At 55.7% G+C, this 12,883-nt stretch overlaps 1 protein-coding gene across 6 annotated transcripts in view; it reads left to right on the forward strand.

Annotated features, from left to right (window-relative positions):
• PIK3R6 (phosphoinositide-3-kinase regulatory subunit 6) overlaps nucleotides 1-12,883 on the forward strand; it is a 37,801-nt gene that overhangs the window by 11,531 nt on the left and 13,387 nt on the right. For 5 of the 6 annotated variants that reach the window (XM_085078019.1, XM_085078018.1, XM_085078017.1 and 2 more), the window contains exons 2-7: nucleotides 4,517-4,603; nucleotides 6,930-7,013; nucleotides 8,039-8,130; nucleotides 10,037-10,105; nucleotides 11,076-11,208; nucleotides 12,559-12,628. In XM_085078019.1, the coding sequence (XP_084934145.1) occupies nucleotides 4,579-4,603; nucleotides 6,930-7,013; nucleotides 8,039-8,130; nucleotides 10,037-10,105; nucleotides 11,076-11,208; nucleotides 12,559-12,628 (473 nt within the window). In that variant the 5' untranslated portion in view covers nucleotides 4,517-4,578. The remainder of the gene's footprint in view (nucleotides 1-4,516; nucleotides 4,604-6,929; nucleotides 7,014-8,038; nucleotides 8,131-10,036; nucleotides 10,106-11,075; nucleotides 11,209-12,558; nucleotides 12,629-12,883) is intronic. The other variant, XM_085078016.1, reaches the window with a different exon arrangement.

Below are 12,883 nucleotides of genomic sequence, written 5' to 3' on the forward strand. Positions count from 1 at the left end.
CCCTACTGTTTGGGACAGAGTCCTTGCCGAGGGGACAGAGCAGGGCTGGGCTGTGCTGGGGTCCTTCCCAGCCGTCTGGGGAGCAGGGAGGTGCAGGGTCTGAGTTAGTCCAGCAGGCACTGGGACCAGCCCAGGGTCCATCCCCAGAAATAGGGACAATTCCCCTTCCTCGTGCCAGGGATCCTTCCAGGAGAGCTGTGGCAGAGAGAGGCTGTCTGGAGTGGGGAGCTCTGCTGTCTGCTGCTCCCCTTCCTCCAGGCTGGCAGCATTCCTGTCTGCTGTGCTGGGATCTGGGGATGTGGCTCAGTCAGCGCTGAGGGTCTGGTCTCAGGGACCCAGGGAAGTCCCCTCAGTTGAGATTGTCCCTGGGTGAGGCCCCAGGGCAGCAGTGCAAGAAGGGAGAGGGGCTCTGGCTTGTCTGGATCCATGGATGAGAGGGGGGGAGCAGTGCAGCTCAGATATCTCTGCTCCTGCATCCATCCCCAGCCACTCCATGGGCCCAGGGGTGTCAGGCTGGCCTCAGCACCAGCTCAGGGCTTGGTGACACCACGAGGTGTTTATACCCAAGGCCTCTAGCCCTGTGCTCTGTGGCTGAAAGGGGTGACAGTGGCAAAGGCTCCTTCAGGAAGGGATAGAGGATTCAAGAACATCCATCTCCACCTTCTCCAGGGAAGGAGTTTTCAAAGCATCCCAGCATCACAGTCCAGCATGAGGAGTCCCATCTCCTGGGGGATTTATGGCAGTTCTGTCCCAGGAACAGCAGGGCAGGCACAGGCGGTGGGCTGGGGACTGATCCTGTCTCAGGAACATCCTGGAACACGGACAGGGAGCCTGCTGCTCCCCGGGTTTCTGGGTGCCAGTGGGTGCCAGCTCTGACAGCAGCACTGGGGTCCTCATGGGGTGCCTGCAGTCCCACACCCCTCTGCTAAAATGGGTTTTCACCCAAATCAGCAGCTCCAAAGTGTCCTTGGAGCCCCAGGTGACTGTTGTGACCCTGCAGTGGCACCTGGCTTCTGGGTCGTGTTCAGGGAATCCCTTCTGCCCCATGAGGGGCTTCAGCCTTCCCAGGGGGGCCTGGAATGGGTCTTTGCTCCCTGGCACTCCCAGTTTAGCACAGGAGGTGCCAAGGTCAGATCATGTGACATAAATCAGCCTGGTTTCATTAATGGCACCCCAAAAGTGCCCCTGGACGGGGGAACAGCCTCACCTGCACAGCGGGGAACAGTCTGAAAATGATCTGCACAAAGCCTCCATTGAGTCCTTGGCTACAGCACAGGGTCTTGAAACTTCAGATTCTTTCTCCCTCTGTGGCTGGAGTTGGATTTGTGTCAGGGTCACTTCAGAGCCAGCTGCTGTTGGGAAAGTCTGGGTGAAGCCCTGGAGGGAAGGACAGGAACATCCCTGTCTGTTGGGGCTGGGGAGGGGAAATGTGGTCCCACTGTCAAACTGCTCCAAACTGGGGCTGGTGCCATCCAGCCCTTCCCATCCCCAGCCCTGCATTCGTCCCCCTCCTCTGCTACCCTCACTCTTGGGGAGCTGAGCAGGCAGAAAACACCCCAGGAGGAAAGGGAATTTTCTGCTTGCTTGGGTTCTTGGGCTGGCCCAAAACCTCCCCAGTGAAAAGGGGAGATTTTCTGCTCATTCATGTTCCTGCGCTGACCAAAAACGTCCCCAGTGAAAAGGGAGATTTTCCGCTCATTTGGGTTCCCGTGCTGGTCCTGGCCAAGGGAGAACCCATTGCTGGAGCCTGGCAGGACCCTGACTGACCCCAGCCTCCCTCCCCAGCCTGTTCCTGTGTGTGTCCTTCCATCCTACTCTCACACAACACTTATCCATCCTCCCTGGACAGCGTGACTGGGTTCTGAACGTGCCAGGGACCCGTTTTGGTCATCTGATGTTGAATTTTCTCGGGAGACCCAAGCACTGGGAGCGAGCACATGCACTGTGGGCTCAGCCCCAGCTGCTCTTCACTGCCAGGGAGGAGAAGGAGCCCTTTTGAAGCAGACAGGTGAACCGAGAATCAAAGTTCCTCAGGCGAGAGGAGCTCGCGGCGATCTTTGCTAAATTTGGAACTGTGTCACGCCTGTGCCGCGTTTGGCCAGCAGCGCTCGCCCCCGCAGTGCCAGGAGGATGCGGATGTGGGGAGCCACCGACACCTCGAGCCACATTTAGCTGCTGCTTCCTCCGGCAGCGCAGCGCGAGAGGAGCCCTAGGGGCAGAGCCTGGGGGCTCGCAGGGCTTCAGGGAGCGCAGTGCTTTCCCAGCAGGAGGTTTGATTCCGGGAATGGCAGCAGCTCCTCTCTGTGTCGCGCTGCTGTTGGCATTTGGTGTCCTGTGCGTGGCAGCGACTGGGAGAACCATTCCCTTTCCTTCTGCAGCCAGGGATTCAAGGGGTGAGCTGTGAGTTTAGAAATGAGGAGAGTTCATGGATATTCGCCTGTGTCCCAGACTGTGGCATCCTAGGGGACACATGCCATTCCTGGCTGGAGCGGCAGCTCTCCCCGCCCCAGCCGGTGCTCCAGAGAGCTGTCACTGCTGGGGTCAGTGGTGCCCGGGCTGTGGGAGCATCCTTCCCGTGCCCACCGCTCTGCCCAGGGACTCTGGAGAGTCCCCTGGAGCCTGGATGGGCAGTGCAGGTGCCCGGGGAAGGCAGGGGACTGTCCCGGACAGGAACAACCTGTGGGCAGCACCAGTGCTCACCCACTGCCGTCAGCGTGGGGTGGGCAGGGGGAAACAATCCCTGCCCTTAGTGGGCACCTTCTGCCCTGCTCTGTGCCCCTGCTGTCCCCAGGGGGTCACATCGAGATGTGTGATGGCACAGCCATCACTGCAGCAACACCCAGGGTTGGTATCAGCACGAAGCTGAGCTGGAGCAGAGTTGGCATCTCCCTGCTCTCAGCCCTGCTCCCAGTGCCTGCCGGCTGGGCAGGAGGGACAGCGCTCCAGCCAGTCCCTGCCCTGCAGACTGTCCCTGTCCTTGTCCCCCTCGCCCTGCAGACTGTCCCTGTCCTTGTCCCCCTCACCCTGCAGACTGTCCCTGTCCTTGTCCCCCTCACCCTGCAGACTGTCCCTTGTCCTCTCCTCCCTTGCCCTCTGCCCCATCGGAGCTGCCCCGTGGTGCTGCTGCTTGCAGGGCACTGCAAATCTGGAGTGGCTCCATGCCAGAGCCTTTCTCCAACCCCAGGGTCAGGAGCAGAGGCCACACGGGGCTGGGGTGGGCTCTGAACACTTCAGCTTCTGCAGGAAACCTTAATGAGTGTCTGGGAGCTGCTGTGACAGGATGCTCAGGGGCTCGGGTGGTGCATGGCAGGGGCACTGCCACATGTGTCCATCCTCCTCCTCCTCCTGCAGCTGCAGAGTTGTTGGATTTGGTGATGGAGATGTACAGATTTAGGAACTACCTGGGAGAAGTTAGGCCCTAAATCTAAAAAAAATAAGGAAAATCCTGAGTGGAGCAAAGACCTGAGCAGAAGCTGACTGTGCTTGGAGGGATGCAGAGGGACATGGAGGGACATGGGACCAGGCTGTTGTTGCTGCCTGGGTTGATTTGGGGGGTGCTGAATGTTGGCTTCCTGTTCCCAGCCATAAATGTGGGTGCCCAAGGGAAATCACAGAATTCACAGCTGTGGGCTGGGTTTTTTCATCTCTAAAAGCAAGAAAAGAAGACAAAACCCCCAGGCTGGGAAAGCCTTGATCCAGAGCTGCTGGAAGTGGTGTTGCAGCTCATTCCAAAATAAATCCACTGTCCCGTGGCGGCTGCTGTGCCCAGGGATGGGGGGATGGGAGAGAACACTGGGGAGCAGGAGCAGGAGGTGCAGGGGACCCTGTGGGTCCCTCTTTGGATCTCTGGCTGCAGCCAAGCACCTGGGCAGGGAGATTTTGCACAGAAGACTCCAGAGACACAGAAGGTGTCTCCTCTGCTCCCCCCGGAGCAGCTCCCAGCTCAACCCCCGTCCTGTCACAGGCGAATTCCCATCCTTCCTCCTCAGCTCTCGGGGTGATTTTGTTCCTTTCTGAGGAGAGAACAATGCTGAGGGCAAGGGACGCTGGCTGGCTCCAGGCTGGCTCCCCTCTGGCTCCCAAGCTTTTGCCAGGGTTTCTTTCTCTGAGATGCTGGATCAGGATGGCAATGGATCAGCATCAAGCATAGAAAACTCATGGAAAATTGGGCTTTTTTTCCTTTTCCCCCCCCCCAGTTAGATTTTGCATTCCAGACTCAGTTTGGCTTAAATGGAACATTTATTAAGCCCTGGAGGATGAGGATCCTGATCCTGCCCTTCTCAGTGATGCTGCTGCTCATCCCCGGGGAGCTTCTTGCTACAGGACACTTTGGGGGCCAAATATTCCCGTGGGATCAGCTTTGAGCTAGAGGTTTCTGCACCAAACACAGCCTGTGCTCACTCTTAGGGCTCTGCCTCTGTCCCATGGGGGTGCCACGGTGTGCTGGTGACTTTGTGCTCCCCCGAGGTTCACTCTGACCCACCACCTGAGCCAAGTACATCCTCATGTTTTGCAGGCACAATCTCAGATCCAAGGCCATGCCCGTGTGGAGTGAGGAGTTCTGTGCAGTCACCCCATATGCTGCAGGCCATGGAGAGCTCAGGTGGGTGATGCTGAACCCCCAGCGGGGTTGGGTTGGGGATCCCCATGAATGAACCCTCAGCCACCTCTTACACCTCGATTTTCCTCTGAGCAAACACCTGGATGCTCTTCCAAGGTGTTGCCAAGTGCTGCTGGAAGACGGGAAATGAAAGCAATGCAGGGGCAGCCAAAAGCTTTGCTGAGTGTGGGGCATTCAGATCGCACAAAAACAACTGAGTTTTAAAGTAGTTTATTATTATTATTATTATTATTATTATTATTAATTGTGTATTTCGGTCCACTCCCCCCATATTTTATTTTCACACTGTTTCAAAGGTGCTGTTGATCTCCCAAGGTCAGGATGTCAGTGCTGAAAGGTTTTATTTCATTTCTAAGCCACTGCTGTTGGTTGCTGGGAGTTTTTTTGTTGGGTTTTTTTGGGGTTTTTTGCTGTTTTTAGATCAAAGTGCCTCTTGTTTGTGCTAGAACTAACTCTTTGCTCTGCTCCCCATGAGGGACCCTGAGCACAGCACGGCTGGGGTTGCTTTGATTCAGGAGGAGAGGACAGGATTGATATCAGTGCTCAGGAAAAGCCTCCCCTGGTGATCCCAAACACACAAAGGAAAAGAGCAGGAAATCTCAAATAGTCCTTTATTGCATAATCCCCATGTGCCAAACCAATAAACAGCAGAGTGACAGTGAGGAGCTTCACAAACCCACTGAGAGGAAGCCAAGAGGTGAGAAAACAGAAGTTTCTGAGGCATTTCTCCAAACGACATTTCCATAATGAGAAAAATCCAGTTTTCAAAGGGTATTTTTGTGCTGTGGTGCCTCCCTGGGGCACAAATCCTACAGCACGTGGGAATACTGGTGACCCTGAGTGTGGGGCTGTTCCCTGACACAGCTCCCACCCAACCCCAGCAGAGCTGCTCAGCAGGAAAAGCTGGAATTGAATGAGTCCTCCCTACAAAAAAGGGACCTAAAGCAACTCTAAGGGGATGCACTTCCCTGGGGTCCATAAATAGGGGAACTGTTTTGGCTGATGGGGTGTGCTCAGGAATCAGCCATCCCCAGTAACTTAAATTCTGCATTTCCCAGCTGTCTCTTATGCAAAGCCTGGGAGAGCTGTCCCTGTGCCCTGGTCACCCTCTCTCCTGACCCCACCAGTGAGACTGGAGACAGGAATCTGCCCCAGGAAAGGGCTCTGGGAAAGTTACTTCAAACAAAGGGATCCCTGGCAGTGTCCAAGGCCAGGTGGCACAGGGCTTGGAGCAGCCTGGGATAGTGGAAGGTGTCCCTGCCATGGCAGGGGGGTGGAAATGGATGATCTTTGAAGTCCCTAAAAACCCAAACCATTCTGGGATTCCATGATCCTTCTCATGCCCTGGCTGCCCCAGCCTGCAATTCCTTAGGGAAGAAGAACATCACATCTTAATGCCTAGCTTTACATAATGCTGGTTTTTCTCATTCCAAAGGAGCAAGAGTCATTTTGCTGACAGGGAAACAGCATCCAGTGTAAGGAGGGACACAAAGGCCAGCCCTGGTGGGCACAGGGGCCTTGGACCTTTCCTGGGCATTTTCAGGGCTGGTTTTTATTTCATATCCGTGCCAGCTGCCACCCGAGCAAGTCTGTGCTCAGAATCCCATCCTAAACCTGAGCTCCCACCCCAAACCTGAGCTCCCACCCCAAACTTGGTATCCCAGCCCCCATCCGAGCTGTGCCCCAGACAGGGCTGAGGCTGTCAGAGGTATTTTCAGTGAAAGCAGGAAGCAGCTGGGGTTTGGAGTCCAAGGTGTGGGATTGCCAGGGAGGAGCTCTGCCCTGGGGGAGCAGGAGCTGCTGGGGGAGGCTGTCAGGGGCCCTGTGGGGACAGGAGGTGACATTGGAGCCCAATGGCCCTGGCTGGGCTCCCCACGAGGGTGAACAGCCCTGGCTGCAGGAGAGCTCCCTGCACTGGCTGTGAGGCTGGGGCTCAACGCAGGCAGTGCCCAAAGCTGAGAGGTTTCTGCTCCTTCCCCGTGCCAAGCTCAGGCATTTTGGCAGTGTCTGTAATTAATGTGTGATTTCTTTATTGAACCGGGAGAGGAAGGATCTGCAGAGCTTCTCTGCCACCACGTCCCTGCAGGGACACTTTGCTCTCCAGTTTGGCTCCAGGGCCACCAGTCCATGGGGTGGCATTCCCGACCCGGCCCCGGTGGCCTTGGGGACAGCTGTGCTCTGCTTCCATCGAGGCTCACCGGGGCTCTGAGGGCTGTGGGGAGGGTGCAGCTCCTGTGCCCGCCCTGCTCGGGGCTGTCCCTCCCTGCTGGGGTGCTGGCCTGGCTCATGTCGCCGCTGTCCCTTGCAGAGGTGGAGTCGGACATCCTGCGCCGGGTGCGGGCGCTGCTGCGGGAGCTGGACGGGCACCACCCCTCCTGCCAGAGCGACCGAGGTGAGAGGGGCACAGCCCCGCTGGGCACTGCCTGGCCCCGGTAACCCCCCTGCCTCCCCTCTCGGTGCCAGGGCGGGGACACACCATGGCTTCGCTCATTTGCCCTTCCTAACCCGCTCCCAGAGGTGCCACATGCTTGCTGAGCTGCAGCCGTGCCCCAGCAGCGTCTGTCACCCGTGCGGGGCTGTCACCCCCTGCACAGCCCCAGCAGCTTCTGTTGCCCCCTGCACAGCCTTCCCTCACCTGGCGGGTCCTGCATTAAGCTGGGACATAAAAGCAGAGCCCCCAGCTCTGCCAACCCCTCACACAGCTCTGTCCCTTCTCCAAGCTCCCAGCCGGAGTGTCCCTGTCCCTCTCCACGGGGATGTTCCTTTGCCATGCCCTGCCAGCTGCTCCCTGGAGTCAGTTAATTCCTCTGTGTTATGGATTTGGAGGAAACTGTTACAGCCTTATATTAGGGGAATACATTAGGGGAAACCTAATGAATTTTGAAAAACTGATTTTACTTGGAGCACACAGTACATTTTACGGTTAATTAAATTTGATTTTGCCTGGCATGAGCCCTGACATCCTGAGGGGTTTTGTGGTCCCTGCTCTGAGGGTGAGCTGTTGGCAGCCAGGGGCTTGTGCTGAGACCAGCAGAATCCCAAATTCCTTGGGGCAGGTGGGGCAAGCAGCTGGGCACAAACAGAGCAACAGAGGGAACAGGAAACGAATTTCACATCTATTGCCCTGCCTTGCTTTTCTCCATCCCCTCAGGATCTCTAGGACCCATTCCCAAGGGTTTCCCAGAGTTAGAGATCCAATACATCAATGCTGCACCAGAAGCAGGGGCAAGGCGTGGCCCTTGCAGAGGGTCAGAGATGGAAGCAGAGGGCAGAGGAGGCTGGTCCAGCTCTCGGTGATGTCAGAGCAGATCCCCAGGGGGGATTTTGCGGCACCAGTGCTCAGGTCCCTGATTCCCAGCCAAACCTCACCCCAGTCCCTTCCTTGGCAACCTGACCTTCCTGGCTCTCCCTTCTCAGGAATGCTGCGATGGACCCTGCATAAGAAAATCGACCAGAATCCCAGTACCAGCTGTGTCCTGGTCAGGATCCTGGTGAAGGAGCTGGAGAGGGTGAGTGCCACCCCAGAGCTGTGTCCCGAGTGCAGGGCTGGTCTCTGTGCCATGCGCTGGGGGAGGCACAGGGCTGGGACTCAACCCCACCTCCAGCAGGGCTTTAGGGGCTGTGAGGCCTGGCTGGGCTCTGGGCTCAGCACAGAGTGAAAAACCCTGTGGGACACCAGGGCTTGTCCCAGCTGATGCTGTAGGGACAGGCTTTGTCCCTGAAGTGCCAGTGAGCCACGGGCAGAGGCAGGAGCCCCCCCAGGCTCCTCCCTGCTCAGCAGCCCCAGGCAGGCAGCCCTCACAGCGCAGTGGAAAATCCTCCCGACCACCCCAAACCTTCCCCACCCCATCCGCTGTGCAATCCACTCAGGTGGAGTGGAAATTACTCCCCCACATGACATATTTCCACCCCACCCAACCCCAGATCCTGCCTAGGAGCCTTCGATGGAAACCTGTGATGGGTTTTTGGTTTTATCGATTTCTCACATCATCTTCGGGTCTTGCAAAAACCTGCAGCAGCCTCTGCATCCTGGTGTGACCTGGTTTGTGGTCTGGGGAGGTGTCATGGGGAGAAGCAGCACCTTTGCTTTGTTCTGAGCCTGCCTCAGTTTACCCAGAGCCATCATTCCCCTCCTCCTCTTCTTCCTCCTCACCCCACTGATGAGCCCCCACTTCTTGTCTCCTGTCCCTAAACCTCCCTAGACCATTTTCTCTGCATCTTTGCTATTTCTCCTTTGCCCTGGGAGGCTGGAGCAGCCCTGCAGAGGCTGGCACCTTCCTCAGGGCTCCCATGTCCCACCCGGGCTGTGCCAGCCCAGCCCAGATCCCTGTGCCCAGATCACCCAGCACTGTGAACACCCAGCAGTCATCCCAATCCCAGCTTCCTTGCTCTGAAGCAGCTCTGGCGTTATTTGCAGTCTCTCAGTCTTGTTAGGCAGTTCAGCTGCCATCAGTGCCTTGGGAAGGGATTTTTCCGGTGGCTTTCACAAATCCAGACAGGACCCCCCCCATCACCCTTGGCTGTGGATTCAGGGATTCTCCCCGAGGATTTGAGGGCTGCTTTCCTCTGCAGAAGCCAAGCCAGCCCTCCCCCCTAGCTGCTATCACTCTGTCACTCTTATCTTCCCTTGCCCAGGAGGGGTGTCAGCCCCCCTGCTCCGTAATTCCCTTCATCTCCCTGAAGCTCTTCCAGGAAATCCCTGTCACTTGGGGGTTTTGTGAGCTTTTTTTCACTCTTCAGCAGCTCTGAGCCATCAGCACCAAGTAGAGATGATAATTTAGCAATTTCATGCCTGAGTTCCTCCAGGGCCACCATCAACTCAGCAATTCCCTGCTATTCATTTTATTGATGTTTTCCCAAGCTTTGCTGCCATCAGCTCCGTTTAACTCGGATCCATCAGCTCAGCAGCCCTGAGGAAAAGGGGCCAGAATTATCTTCGGGGTGGGAATCTCTTTCCCAGGTTTATCCAGGGGCTTTCCTGCTGCTGGAGCTGTTAGAGACAGAGCAGGCTTCAGGGAGGGGCTGGAGCATCCTTGGATTCCCATGGGCTGCGATGGGGGCACAGGAGCATCTCCCCTGCCTGTTCCCTCTGCTCCCACCCCTGCCAAACCCTAGGCTTTTCCCAGAGGTTTTGTATTCCCAGAGGAATTTTTGCAACTCAAAGGGGCTCCTTAATGAGCTCAGTTAGAAACTTTTGCTCACCCTCGGGACATCCTGCCCATCCTAAAAGCCTGGGGAGGGATCCTAAACCCAGCATCATCCCCCCAGGCCAGGATGAATTCCCGTTCTCCCCTCGCGTGTCTGAGGTGCTGAGAGACAGAACCCAGCAGCCCCGGGGGGCTCTGGGGCTGCTCCTGCCCAGCCCAGCGTCCTTCCAGGACCTGACCGTGCCTTCCCTGCCTTCTGCTCCCGCAGGCAGAGCGAGGAGACTCCCGGCATCACATCATCCCCCTGCTGCACACGCTGATGTACACCTTGATCCAGGTGAGCTGCACCTTGATAAGGGGGATCTACACCTTCAAAGGGAATCTGCACCTTGATAAGGGAACCTGGACTTTCATAAGAGGGATCTACACCTTGATAAAAGGAATTTACACCTTGATAAAAGGAATTTACACCTAGATAAAAGCAATTTACACCTTGATAAGGGGGATCTAGACCTTGATAAGGAGGATCTACACCTTGATAAAAGAAATCTACACTTTGGTAAGGGGGATATTCACCTTGATATGGGGAATCTACACCTTCATAAGGTGGATCTACACCTTGATAAGGGAATCTTGATAAGGGAATCTACACCTTGATAAGGGAACCTACCCTGGGCCTCACTGGGGCAACGTCCAGGGACAACAGGAGCCACAGGAGGCCTACCTGAAGCCACCCAGAACCTGGAATAGCTCATTACCAGCTAAGCCCTGGCACCATCCCTGGGGGGCTCAATCGTGCATTTCCCAGAGCGCTGTTTGGTGGCTGTGTCATTGTCACCTGAGACACGTAGAGTACCAGGTCCTTCCAGCTGACCCCTTCTTCAGAGGTCTTTTGGTGCCTGGTGGTGCAGGAAGCCACAACCTGGCAAAAAAAAAGTGTCCCCAACCTCTCCTGGCTATTGCTGGAGGTTCCCAAACCATTGCAGGGCCTGATTCTGCTCCATATTTTGCATTGAAATCTGCAGTGAATTGGTGCAGTAAATTTGGTGCAGTGAACTGGTGCAGTGAATTGGTGCAGGGAATTTGGTGCAGTAGATTTGGTGCAGTAGATTTGGTGCAGTAAATTTGGTGCAGTAAATTTGGTGCAGGGAATTGGTGCAGTGAATTGGTGCAGTGAATTGGTGTAGTGAATTGGTGCAGGGAATTGGTGCAGGGAATTGGTGCAGGGAATTCGCTGCCCTCCCAGCCTGGGGCTGTGCTGGAGCAGCTCTAGGCTCACTGCCTGGCATCTCTCTGTCCCTCCCCAGGCTCCCCACATCCCTGACGAGCTCTGTGCCAGGGTTTATGACTTCTGCAAGAGGCTGCTGACCCTGCCCAAGCCCTTCTGCACCATCGGGCTGGACTATGCCAGCAGGCTGAAGGTGGAGAGGACAGCCCCAGGTAAGGGGTGCCCCTACCCTGTCCCTGCCTGGCACTGGGAAGGGCTGGGCTCTCGAGGGGTGTTGTGAAAAAAATCAACTCTATACCAGCTCAAACCCCAGTCAAACCCGCTCATTTGGGGCTTTTGGGGGATTTCCACACCTGAAGTGCCTTTGCCTGATGCACTGAGCCATGGCAGGGATTTCTGTGGGACTGGACAAATGCTTGGGGTCTTGGGGGTGTGTCTGGGTGGGAGGGTTCCCCTCTCCTCACCTCAGCCTGCTGAGCCTCACTTTCCAGCAGAGAAACTTGAGGTTGTCCTGCTCTCAGTGTAGACAGAGCAGAGCCAAGTGCAGCCCATCTAAGGCCAGATATATAAATATATGTATTTATATATCTATATACACCCTCTGTCTCTATGGGAAACAAGGTGTTCTGCTGCCAGCCTGGACATCCCAGTATATTTTGAGGAGGTTTCCTTCTTGCAAAGGGAATTTTCTGTCTGGGATTGAGGCTCAGACCAGCCTGGGCTCTCTCCCAGGCTGTGGACACGGAGATGTCAGTGGTGGCTGCAGGGACTAGTCCTGTGTCTGGAAGCAAGCTCGAGGAGACCTGGTCACCTTTTTCTCTGTGTTCTTTTTCTCTGTTCTCATTGAAGTTCTTCTTGTTAAAGTTTTCTTTAATAGGAGCCTTTCAAAGCAATCCTTTAAAGCAGAGCAAGGTGCAACACCCTGTGAGGTGGAGGTGAAACAGGAGAGACCTGGGGGGGGAATTTTTTGTGCCATTTTTGGGAGGCTCATCCTACCCCTGTCATCCCAACCTCCCTTCTCCGGTATTAGTTTGTCTGGAGCTCCAAGGGGCACCTTTATCTCCTCTGATTTTTGGTAGGGGAATGATTCAGTGTGGAGAGAGAGGATCTCCAGTGGTTCCCAGGGTGATTGTCCCCAAGCCAGGGCAGGCAGATGGATCCTCACCTGAGCAGGGGGAGGCTGAAGTGCCTCTCTCTTGATCCAGAGATCCCTGGTGCTCCTCAGATCCTCCAAACACTGTCCCCATGTGGCCCTTGGGACAGGCCAGGAGCAGGGCTCTTCCTCCAGCTTCCAGCTCCACTCCTGAGCTCATAATGACCTAAACAAAGGAAGGGAAACACAGGAAATCATCCCTGAATAAAGGGGTTTCTTTTTCTGGAGCCTGGCCTTTGTCCTTGGCTATTTTTAGCTCTGGTCCAATTCTTGGCTGTTTAACCTCATTTCAGTGGGTGTTCCCTGACTTGGCAGAGTCCCCTCAGCCTTTGCACCTGGGAGAAGCCCTGAGCCCAAGGAGCTGTGTTACTCCTTCTGCTCTGACTGCATGTGTTTATTCCCTTCCCAGGCACCTGGTACCAAAGAATGGTCATTTCCGAACAAAGCCTCAGGAGTGACCCCTACCCTTACCAGGAGAAGTGAGTGGTGCCTCTTTGGAGGGGTTGGTGCTTTTATTTTGTGGTATCTCAGGAAAATCTGTCCTTTTCCAACACTCTGAATTAATCTTGGATGGAATAGATTATCTGAACCTAAAACATCATCTTGGGGGATGCAATAGGGTGGCACCCAGTACCTCTCTAAACAAGCTCTGCATTGGGAGGGGCACATTCCTCCTTTGTCCCAAATGATTTTGGGAGGCAGGGAGCTTCCCTTGGAGGGGACGCAGGGTGAAG

The sequence above is a fragment of the Lichenostomus cassidix genome, chromosome 18, assembly GCF_008360975.1.
Source record: "Lichenostomus cassidix isolate B80296 chromosome 18, HeHo_3.0, whole genome shotgun sequence".
NCBI lineage: Eukaryota > Metazoa > Chordata > Aves > Passeriformes > Meliphagidae > Lichenostomus > Lichenostomus cassidix.